At 32.0% G+C, this 12,109-nt stretch overlaps 2 protein-coding genes across 2 annotated transcripts; both read left to right on the plus strand.

Moving 5' to 3' along the window:
• Window positions 1-3,037: 3,037 nt before the first annotated feature.
• LOC120194943 (chlorophyll a-b binding protein of LHCII type 1-like) lies at window positions 3,038-3,866 on the plus strand. Its single transcript, XM_039197103.1, has one exon. It carries the CDS (start codon window positions 3,057-3,059, stop codon window positions 3,852-3,854), a length of 798 nt encoding a protein of 265 aa, XP_039053034.1. The 5' UTR covers window positions 3,038-3,056; the 3' UTR covers window positions 3,855-3,866.
• Window positions 3,867-7,606: 3,740 nt separating this feature from the next.
• On the plus strand, window positions 7,607-10,692 carry LOC120194944 (transcription factor bHLH144-like). Its single transcript, XM_039197104.1, has 4 exons — window positions 7,607-7,767; window positions 8,188-8,322; window positions 8,468-8,654; window positions 9,199-10,692. The coding sequence occupies exon 4, from the start codon at window positions 9,506-9,508 to the stop codon at window positions 10,226-10,228; it is 723 nt and encodes a 240-aa protein (XP_039053035.1). The 5' UTR covers window positions 7,607-7,767; window positions 8,188-8,322; window positions 8,468-8,654; window positions 9,199-9,505; the 3' UTR covers window positions 10,229-10,692.
• The last annotated feature ends 1,417 nt before the right edge of the window (window positions 10,693-12,109 follow it).

The following is a 12,109-nucleotide window of genomic DNA, read 5'->3' on the forward strand; positions in this document are numbered from 1 at the left end:
CTTAACTAAATTCTATTTTTAAGTCCTTTAACTAATCGCTCATTGTAATAATTCCTTAAACCATTCAGCTTTTCACTTGTAGCCTCTAACTTTTCAATATATTCCAATTAGTCCTCAACCTTTCATAATTTTCCAAACAAAAGAGTTACAAAAACTGGTGAACAGTAGGAGAAAGGTGCATCCAATCAGATCATATAATTTAACAGAACTGAATTATATCAGTATCTTCCTTCAGAAAATCCTGTGGAGAAGAATATCAAGTAATTTGTCGCAACTTTATAACTAATCACCGTAATACTTCAAACTCAAAGTATGCTTTCTGGCAAGAAAAGTTCAAATCTTTTTTATGGACACCATCCTTTTTCAATGGGTGGTGAACAGTACACAACTAAAAAAACTTTAGTCAGAATGGCTTTCATTTTAATAACAAAGCCAACAAAATTAAAATGCTCGGACAGCACAATCATTTCTCTTAGTATTCTCCAAAATGCAAGCACACGAATAACTCTCTATCGTCTTTTCTTTGTATATTATGTGAAAGCAAAATTGTGCGAGTTGTACAAGGTAGCGCGCACATAACACAGACTGTAAGCTAGGAAAAATGCATCACAATTAGGAAGTAAAGGGGATTTGTGTACATGCAAGTAACGTTCTTTGCCTATCAAGAATGAAATTAAGGCCAGGATAAGAGTTCAGGGTTTTGCAAGACCCAACAAACCACATGGGAACTCTACGTTCATGTCTCCTATATGATTTGTGGTTATGTCATCCTAGTAAACCAACCTTAAACCATTGAAATTAAACTTCTCCTTCAACCACAACTCATCAATTCAAGCATGAAACTTAAAGAATTTTACACCAAATGAAAGAGAATCTTGTGTAGAATATTTTTCCTATTCACACTTAAGCCAATATCCTAAGAAAAATGGATTAAAAATTAAAAAAAAAGTTCCCTCACCTTGGAGAAGAATCTCACGGCTGATAAAGAAGAAAGGAGCAGATTTTTCTATGAATTTTGTAGTATCTTTCTACTTTACACTTGTCTAATGCCTATTTAAAAAGATTTAAAAAAACGTATTTTTGCTAAAAGACATTTCTACCATTAGTGAATCTAAATTATATTTTTACTTATATATGAATCATATCAATTTAAATTATAATAAATTCAAAAAAATCTTATTATATATGAATTATATTAATTTAAATTATAATAAAAATAAAAAAATAAAAAATATATAACTATAATAAAAAATTATTTTATATAACTAAATATAAATATTTTGATATATAAATCATGGATTTTATTTATTTTTAAATAATTAAAATAAATTATTTTTAAGAATGTAAGTATTAAATTGTTAAAATAAAATGTAAATGCATAATTGAGTGAAGCTCATGCATTAGTAAAGATAAAATTATAATTTTCTTTCAAAATCAAAGTTAAAAAAAACTATAAATCCTAAATTTTACGGTTGATTTGAAATTACCTTTTTTACCGTAATTTTTTTTTATCTTTTTAGTATTAATTTACAGTCAAACAGACTTTTAACTGAAATATTATTAGAAAACATTATTAAACCAACCCTAAATAAAGAGTTAGGAAGATGTCAGAATTCAGCTGATTTCATTGCAAAGGCAAATGGTCCTCAATCTTATAAGCAAACATAAAAATATAAAATAATATATGTTTCAAGCAGATATGGGGAATAGATATCCGACTATCACAACAGGCATTATCTCATTGGAGCAACAAAAAACAATAACTACATTTTGATAGATGAGCTTCACCAAAATTATCCAACACCCAAAGTGCTACGAACCAATAGGAGTTGAGATATATATAATCATAAGATAAGGATCATTGTTCCAAGCACTCCATTACACGTGCGTTTGATTCACAGAATGTAAGATTACTAGTGGGAATATAAGATTGCCACAGAATAAGATTATTGAGAATGTTGTATTTTGTTTTTGGTTGGCTTAGTAGAAATGTAAGATTTTCGTGTTTGATTAAATGAATAAAAAATTATTGAAATGTATATTTGACCAAATTATCCTTATTATATATTTGTTTTTTTTACAAGTTGAAAATATTTATATATATTTTAAAAAAAATTAAATTCATAAAATTTATATAATTTTTTTACAAAATTGAAAATATAAAAAAGTTTAATAAAAGGGTAAAATTTTATTTTAACCCCTGAACTTCATATAAAATTTTAATTATAGACATTTTTTTGTAAATCTAAAATAGTTTAAGGATAAATTTATAATTTATCCTTCGTAGAATTTTTATTATTCAATGACAGAAGAATGATATTTTTTAAAGAAAAAAAATTAAATGCATTTTAATCCAAAATGCCGGTAATCAAACAATACCTAAGGAAAGGGAGGTAATGACATTCCCAGTAATATAACCAAAAAAATCCACTGTTGGTAATCTTACATTAACGAAAATGAAATTTCCGGACTAATCAAACGAGAAATATGAATTCCATTCCCATAGAAATCCTACATTCCCCGTCCAAACGCTCCCTAAGTATCTTGACTACATTATATGCTAAATTTATCCTTTCAATTAAGATAAAAATTATTGACAAGTCAATCATCGAGCTGCAAAGCACGATATTTTCCACCCTGCATATCTTACGAGCAACTCAAACTCTGTAATTTGTATTTTACTGTCATCATATTCAGAACTTCATAAAAATCTATTGTATATGGTTGTCTCTCTCGAAATTCGTTTGTTGTCCTATTAATTTGTGGTATTAATATTGAATTGTGTAACGAAATCCATTTCAAGACAAGTGAAATAAAATAAATAAATAAAAAGATGGATGTTGATGTTGATGCAGGCTGCTGTCTGTTAAGACTTTTGTGGATGGAGAGAGTGCCAAGTGGAGATGCCAAGAAAATATCGAAATCTTGAGCTCCCAATGAGATGAGAGATATAGATACTTAGCAGCGATAAGGGATTGAGGAACCTCACTCACAAGTCCCTATATAAACACCCCCCCTTCTTGCGTATCGTTCCCGGAAAACATCTCACTTTGAAAATGACCGCTGCAACCATGGCTCTCTCTTCCCCATCCTTCGCCGGAAGGGCTGTCAAGCTTTCTCCTTCCACCCCTGATATCCAGGGACGTGGTCGTGTTTCCATGAGGAAAACAGCCACCAAGCCCGCTGTCTCCGGTAGTCCATGGTACGGTCCAGACAGAGTTTTGTACTTGGGTCCACTCTCTGGTGATCCCCCATCTTACTTGACCGGAGAGTTCCCCGGTGATTACGGTTGGGACACTGCTGGTCTGTCCGCTGACCCAGAGACCTTTGCTAAGAACCGTGAGCTCGAAGTCATCCACTGCAGGTGGGCTATGTTGGGAGCTCTAGGGTGTGTTTTCCCCGAGCTCCTGGCTAGGAACGGAGTTAAGTTCGGTGAGGCCGTTTGGTTCAAGGCCGGATCTCAGATCTTCAGCGAAGGTGGACTCGACTACTTGGGTAACCCAAGCTTGATCCACGCTCAAAGCATCTTGGCCATCTGGGCTTGCCAAGTTATCTTGATGGGAGCCGTTGAGGGTTACCGTATTGCTGGTGGACCTCTCGGTGAGGTAACCGACCCATTGTACCCGGGTGGCAGCTTCGACCCATTGGGTCTGGCTGATGACCCAGAGGCATTCGCTGAACTTAAGGTGAAGGAGATTAAGAACGGCAGGTTGGCTATGTTCTCCATGTTCGGATTCTTCGTCCAAGCCATCGTCACCGGGAAGGGACCATTGGAGAACTTGGCCGACCACCTTGCTGACCCTGTTAACAACAATGCCTGGGCCTACGCCACCAACTTTGTTCCAGGAAAGTGAGCTTTAGAGAGCCGGAGTAATTTGTGTTTCAACTTTTCTTTCTTCATGTCATATAAATTTTTTCTAATCAATGAGAACTTGAGGTGAATTTTGTGTGCCCCAATTGCACCTATAGTTTGCTTGTTTACCTTCCTTAACTATATAATCTTTTTAATTTTCATTTTATTTCAAAAAGGAAATGATAACGTTCACACGAGGGGCAAACGAATAATTAACCCATTGATTGAAAATTAGGACGAAAGGAAAAAGATTCCACGTTTCATAAACAAAGCTGCTACTAAAATGCATCACAAACAAACCAATCCCAACAAACAATTAAAAAACTATACCAGCCCTCGTTCTATACAAAGATTAAAATTAACCCGATTGTCCTTGTTCATACGTTTACCCAGCATCCTAAGTCTAAATGCCTCTTTAATACTCCTCAACAGTTCATGCCCGTGAACAGACTTCCCCTGAAACATCTGCAAATTCCTCTCCTCCTAGACAAAGTAGATGAAAGAGTTCCAAGCCAATTTCAGAATGTCATTAATTACAAGTGGGAATGAGATTATATGTGCGTATAAGATTACTATGAATGTTGTATTTTGTGTTTGGTTGGTTTAGCATGAATGTAAGATTAACGTGTTTGGTTAAAGGAATAAAAAATTATTTAAATATATATTTTATCAAATTGTTTTTAATATATATTTATTTTTTTAACAAGTTAAATTCTACTATAATTTTACTATAATTAATTTATATATTTTCTTTAAAAAATTTAAATTCTTAAAATTTATATATTTTTTACAAAATTGAAAAGATAAATAGATTTAATGATTGGGCAAAATTTTATTTTAACCTTTGAACTTCATATAAAATTATAATTATGGATTTTTTGTAAATCTAAAATAGTTCAAGGATAAATTTCTAATTTAACATTCGTAGAATTTTTTTATTCAACGACAGAAGAAGGATATTTTTGAAAGAAGAAAAATTAAGGGCATTTTAATCCAAAATAACGGTAATCTAACAATACCTAAGAAAAGTGGGTAATCACATTCCCGATAATATACCCCCAAAATACCAGTGTTGGTAATAAAAGATTACCGGGGGTTGTGAAAGTTGGCCAACCAAACGGGAGAATGAGATTACATTTCCCCAGTAATCTCAGATTACTTGAACCAAACACCCCCTAAAGTTCTTTCTCTCTTTTTTCATTCGTAATTGATAGACGACTGCACCGACCTTTGTATTGGTTGTCGTTATAGATATTTCTAAATTTTCCTTTAATTTATTATATCACATTTTTATTTTTATTTTATTTTTAATTTTTAATAACTATGTATTTATCATGTTATTTTTCTTTATAACACGTTTATTTATGATTTTATGATACGTTTTTCATAGTTTGATTGTTATTTTAGTTTATCTTTTTTCTCAATATTATATTTGACATTCTCACGACTGATCAATATGTCACTTATTTATTATCATGTTGATCTTTCATGTTTCAGACCATTATATTGGATTTAGACACGTAATTTACGTTTGAGAATAGTTTTTTTACTTCGCGTAATTCTAATTTGTAATTTTTGTGGTCTTTTAGTAGTTTTATTTTATTTTATGAATTGACTCCGTTGTAGTCAGATTTGATGTTTTGTTCGGGTTTTTTTAGGTTTTTAACATTTTTCTTATATGGTCCTTATGTGACCTTAAGTGACTAATTTTTGTGTTAATTGTTATAGGAAAGTGTCATAGTTATGTGGTTAGTTTACATTTATTGTCGTAAACATTTATTATAATTTTATATATTTTATTTTTTGAATAAAACTAGTGTCTTTTATAAAAAAATATTATAAAATGTATATTTAGAATTTATTCATTAAAATCATTTGATGTTTTTTTGTTGTATGTGAGATTATCCTAGGTTTCAAAAACAAGAAGTCCATATATAATTAAAAAATAAGTTATTTATTTAGTCATTCATATATTATTTCATTTATGTTTTAACTATTTATTTTTTTTAAATTATACATAATATTATGTTTTAATTATGTTTCGATCACTCACCATTACAAAATTAAAGGTGATACTGACATGATATTTTTGAAATGATTTTTTTAATTTCTACGTAATTGCTCTTTTATTATTTTTGACAAGATAGATTGTTGAAATCGAACCATGACCCTCTTTAAAGAAGACACGCTTGTGTTGTGTGAGTAATTGAGTGTTTAATAATTTTTTTATTGTTTTGGCATAATATCAAAAAATGACCATAGTTTTTGACCAACTAGTCACATTGGTCCTTATTCTTTTTTGGAATATTTTGACCCATAATATTTCATTTTGAGGCCAAAAAACCTTTAAGTGAGTGCAAATCAGTAGTTAACAAATGGATAATGCTATAAAATAGGGGTTTTGCCCTAAAATAAAATGTTGAATGTCCAAAATACTGCAAAAAAAAAAGGACCAAAGTGATTATTTGGTCAAACGTTAGAGACTTTTTTGTCATAAATTGAAATGTTAGGGTCAAAAATACTCCAAAAAAGAAATAGGGATCACAATAATCATTTTGTTAAATGTTAGGGGCTAATTTTAATATTATGCCTAATGTTTTGTATTTAAAAATTAATATATTTATTAGATAGGTTGTTAAGCATAATAAAAATACAATTTACAAACAAATTAATTTTTTTTACCTTCTCTTATAATTCAAATTTTATTTTTAACATTTATTATTACAGGCTCAAAATTTATGTTTGCTCTTAGATCACCAAAATCTCTTTGTGTAAAATATAAATATATAAATAATTATTAAATATATAAGTGCTATTATTTTTGAAATTATGTAAGTCAAAAAATATAAAATCATCCTAAGTTATTAATTGATTTTCTTTAATAATTTAAGAGATTATAAGATAGTATTTATTCATAATTTTTTTTAATAATTATCAACATAAGTCTTATCGATGTAGCCACTTAAACTTAAGAATTACTAAAAGAATAATACTCTCTTAACTAGTAAAACCATTTAATGACTTCTATTTTTGAATATATATATATATATATATATATATATATTATGCTTTTATACCTGTTACGATTCAATATAGTTTATAAGACATTAATCGTATTATGAAAGTATAGTTTAAAATACTATTTTTTTTTAAAATTCTTATAGATCTTATAATATTTTTTTTATCTAAGTGTATCTTTAAAGATTCAAACTAATTTTCTAAAAAAAAAGTAATTTTACGATATTTTATTATTAAATAATTAAAAATTATCTCTAAATAAATATTATCTTTTATATATCTTATGTTTACTAATTAAAAAAAGTTAAAAAAGATGCAAAGTTCATAAAACTTGTTATCTCAATCTAAAGTTAGTTGACCTAGTAAAATAAAATACTATATTTTATTGATAAGATCAGAGTTTCAAATACTAATATTTACGTATAAAACAAAATAGATTAGAAACATCGTCTCATAATAAATTTATGCGAAATTAGATCTAATTTAATTTGGTCAATATATCAGATGATTAATTAGAAAAACGAAAAATCAAATGAGCACGATACGCACAAATCGTCAAACCTCGTGGGCCCCACTGTTTCCTCTGTCACGCGTGCATCCAACGGTCACTTTCCCTTCCGCGTTACACGGAAATGCCCTAAATCTGACCGCTCAAATCCTACCCCGCACACATCTCAATAAAATAATAATCTCTATAAAAAAAACAAAGGAATATTAAATGCTCTCGCCAAAAGGAAACTTACCGCATCCACTCTCTCAATTAAAACTCTGCAGCTTTCTTCAGCGCAAATCCAGGGGCTTCTTTTTCAGACCAGTTTTCCCTATTTTCTTCCTCTCTTGCTTGGCTGTTTTGTGTCCTCCGATCTATCCATTTTATTTCTTTGAGTTCCGATTCTGTAAGATTTACCGAACTCAATCTTATTTTTCTATTATTTTCTCTGAGCTTTTATTTACGTTTTCCTCTTAGAAAATATGTAATATATATTTTTGTAGTATTTTTGCTAGACTGTGTTTTCCCTTCATCTCTATCTTATTTGCTAATTATGTTTGTGGTTCCATTGAGGATTTTTTTTATTTACTGAAAGTGAGGTTTTCTAAATTATAACTATTTCTCTCTCTTTTTTAAAATTTCTCTGAGATAGATCTGTAACAAAATATAACTTTTTTGTTTGTGTTTTACATCCAGTGAGCTTGAATTATTATTGATCCGTTTGTTTATTTCATTAATCTTTTGTTGCAGATCACTCATCACTTGATATCTTAATATGAGTATCTGTGTTTGATTTTAACTGTTATTTTGCCATTCTTTTTGACAGGTTAAAAGCTTGGATTTATTTTTCAATAATCACTCCGGGATTGAACCAAAGATTAACAAAATGCCGCGGTCTTTCGTCAATTGTGTGCGCTTAGTGGTTTTCTTTCTTGTTATACTGTAATTTTTTTTATTTTTGGTAAGTTTTCTACATCTGAAAATTCTGCCGATGATTGTTTATTTGCCTTATAATTTCCAGAATGAAATGGATGTTTACATTTTTATGTGCATCACGTACGTATCCATCAGTTGTTTTATTAAAGGAAATTATTCTGCTGCTGTAGGTTCATTTCAATTGAATTTGAAAGGGAATTCAATTCATTCATCTTGTGCCATCGAAAATTTTGACCTTAAGGTGTGAGAATGTACATTGCAGTAACCATAAAGAGATATCGAGCAATTAAGGAAGTTGGGAAGATTAAAATGAGCGTTGGTGTTATTGCATACTGTAAGCTAGTTCAAGTTTGTCAGGTATGTTGTATTGTTTCAAATTTCGTGTTGCTGTTTCATCCTCTTATATATGTTTTTGCCCTTAGGATTGTATGAGAGTCCTAGATAAATCTTTGCCATGACAGATATGGTCCCATTACTGATGCTGCCCTAGTATGCCTGGATTAGGTTGAATGGGCCTCTTGTTCTGCAGTTTGTCAGTTAGCTGATTTGAAAAATCTGACTTCTTAATGCCCACAAGCATATGTATTTTCCAATTGTTATCGTTGAAGAGAGAGAAATTATTTTCAAATTTGAATCATTCTAGACGTTTGTCATTTGTTTCTCTTTGTTGTTGTGGGTTTCCTCTTGCGAGCACAACCAATCTGGACACAAACTAAACATGCAAACTTTTGACCATTTTAATTTGATTCCTTATGAACTAGAAAGTTTAGAGTGACTCCAAAATGCCAAGCAGGACTGAAGTTTTGGTTCTTATAATTGACAGAGTAACTTCATGTTTTAAGCTGCACATATTACCTGTGCAATTCTTATGGTTTTATTGACTTCCCATGTGCTATTGCAGGCTGAGTATTTCCGTCAGTTGCTGAAACCTGTTACGTAGTCTGGTATTACAGAACTCTTTGAAATTGGGATCTGGGTGAGTGTTGTTTGGTAGTGTTGTGTATAAGACTGAGAGAATGAAAAATCTGATTGTGTTCATGGCAATTTGGAATTGGTAGTTCAGTCATGTTGTAATGGCGATCCAGTAGTTTAGTCATTTTGTCTCACCTAAATTATAGTTAAAACTTTCTTCCCACTGAAAAGTTGGATAATTGCACATTCAAAGCCAAGAAGCATCTTTGTTGTGAACCTCTTAAGTAGAAATTTCGATGCAGAGTCATCAACAGTTTTACCCCCCAAAAGCAGTGCCCACATATGCAGATCAAGTTGGCGATAATTACATGCATATCCCAGTTGCATCTGCTTTTGGTACTGTTTTTCCTCCATGTGCTAAGCCATTGCCACCCATCCATGGTATCGAGTTCCAACCCTCAGAGGTTTGTCCCAAGAATTTCATTATCTTCAACCAGACTGATCACAGAAACCAGATCATGTTCAATCCTGCTGTTGCAAACAATTTAAATGGTCCTGGATTAAATGGCTTAGCGAATTACATAGATGGAAGGTACGTCATAAAAGATGTTAATGATGTGGAAAAAGAAAACTCATCCTCTTTGAAAGAGGATTCAGATGACATTGATGCACTCCTCAGCTCAGAAGAGGAGGAACAAGAAGATTATGATGAAGTTAGCACTGCACGGACTTATGGCAATTATGAAAGTGACGCTGATTCTCGCTCTGCCTATGGTTCAAAACCAAGAAAGGACAACTCATGTTCTTCTACTCTGAAATCCTCTGGTGGTGGTGACGGCTTTTCTGATCCAGAAAAACAGCTGAAAATGAAGAAAATGGTTAAGGTGTTGAGAGGAATTGTTCCAGGTGCTAATGATATGGGTACTGTAGCAGTTCTTGATGAAGCGGTTCGGTACCTGAAGTCTCTCAAGGTTGAAGCACAGAAGCTTGGAGTTGAGAATTTCATTAATGGAGATTAAACTCGTATTGCGGTAATGATTTCCTCATCTTCTGAAAGGCAAGTTTGTCATGTGTTGCATACCATTCCTTCACAGTCTCTCTGATGGTTTGCAATGCAGAGATAAAGAAGACAGGTATTTAGAATTAATGTTTTGTGTTTTAGTTTCCAGTTATGCATGCTTTAATGGTGTGCCAGGGCACGGATTGTTACTTAAAACTTCAGAAGCTCATATATTGTTCCTAGGAAGGAGAGAAAAGTTGGGATGGAATTTGTCTATGTAATATGGCTACTAAGTTCGTAGTTGTCATCATCTTTATGGCACAACTGCTTTGAATGTTAATGACGTACTTTAAAATATTCACTATTACTTTCTCCTACGCCTGATTTTTTATTGCACTTGCTCTTTATTTATTCCTCGCCGTTGCATAAATGTTGTAAGTACTTGTTAACTCCCTGATGAGCACTGATCACCTTTTGTGAGCACCACTTGCACCACTTTATTTTTTTAACACTAGACTTAATTTGTTGGCAGTCCAGAGACATGTGCTGTCTGTCAATACATTTATACGGTGCCGGAACCAGTCTATGTATTTTGTTTTTCAGTATTCGAGCATGAGTTGCATACATCTGTCAGTCTTGATTCCTTTATACATAATATGCTCTTTTTTATGTGCTGATATTTAGAGACACGATAGCTCATTGACATGCATGCATGGTGCTTTTCTTTGTGCACCTTTCCCCCACAATCCCTGCCGCTCCTGATCCGGTAGCTAGTGCTGTTAGTGGCGTACCAGCTCGACCTTTTATCTGTTTTCCAACTCCTGCCAAGTTTGTACCTGTTGGTTCCCACTTCTTTTTGACGACTCTGATTTCGTTCAACATAACGTTCAACTTGTTATGTGTTTTCAGGATTCACTTGGTTCTCTCTATTTGTTTATGGAAAAAAATTCATCTTTGACTTAAAGTATGATATAAAATAAACAATAGGGCGATGCATTACTATCCAAAATTAACATGGAGGAGGAGGATGTCATAACGAAACTGACCAACCACAGGCAACTAGTGCTACAACATTGCACGGCTCATGTCAGAGGTTGGGGTTGGCCTATAACTTGGGGCCTCGCTATAAATTTTGTAGCCCAGAGTTGACTCTGTGAGACTACTTTTTGGGAAACAGGCTGGCTTTATTCAGCGAGTGAAGAAAAGTAAAATCAACATCATGATCATTATGCCGATTTGCCCTACTTTTGATGGGTTTTCCGCCACTAACGACGGAAAATAGAAGAATGAGATCGAGAGGAACTCGAGCTTTATGAGGGGCTCGACTTCAGGTCCACAAAGCATGGCTTCAAACAATTTTTGACCTATCACCTTATGTCACTTTCTCTTGGATTAGGGATTGGTGGCCGTGGGTGGGTGTTCCAACTTTGTCAAGTTGAATGTTGCTTGAAATGGAACCATATGTTATGTTCGAGAAGCAGGGTAGTTCCTCGTGCTAAGCTTTTGGTAGTACACGCTTTAAAGCTTGAATCTATTTTATGTTCTTTCAAAGGAAGCGTCACGACTTTAATACCATCAGTGACACATGAGAAGATAATTTTGTTTAATATCGACTTTAAAAAGTGCATGAGATCAAAAGGTACGTTAAATATTAGTATTTGAAAAAACAGTTGTGTATTTTAAAAGTATGCTCAATTCGAATGTGAATAAAAATTATGTCATATTTGAAAAGTGTTTTTAATTGTTATATTGTGATTTGTTTATTTTTTTAATTCATAAATTTTTAATCAAGATATAATTATAATAATTATATAATTAATCAGTTCTATTCTATATGAATTTAATTTTTATATTTTATACCATAATTCTCTTAAAAAATTTAAATTTTATATATTTTCAT

The sequence above is a fragment of the Hibiscus syriacus genome, unplaced genomic scaffold (assembly GCF_006381635.1).
Source record: "Hibiscus syriacus cultivar Baekdansim isolate YM2019G1 unplaced genomic scaffold, ASM638163v2 tig00117005_pilon, whole genome shotgun sequence".
Lineage (NCBI taxonomy): Eukaryota > Viridiplantae > Streptophyta > Magnoliopsida > Malvales > Malvaceae > Hibiscus > Hibiscus syriacus.

Coding starts and splice junctions, on each gene's coding strand:
- LOC120194944 (XM_039197104.1), top strand. CDS start 9,506: ATGCAGAGTCATCAACAGTTTTACCCCCCAAAAGCAGTGCCCACATAT.
- LOC120194943 (XM_039197103.1), top strand. CDS start 3,057: ATGACCGCTGCAACCATGGCTCTCTCTTCCCCATCCTTCGCCGGAAGG.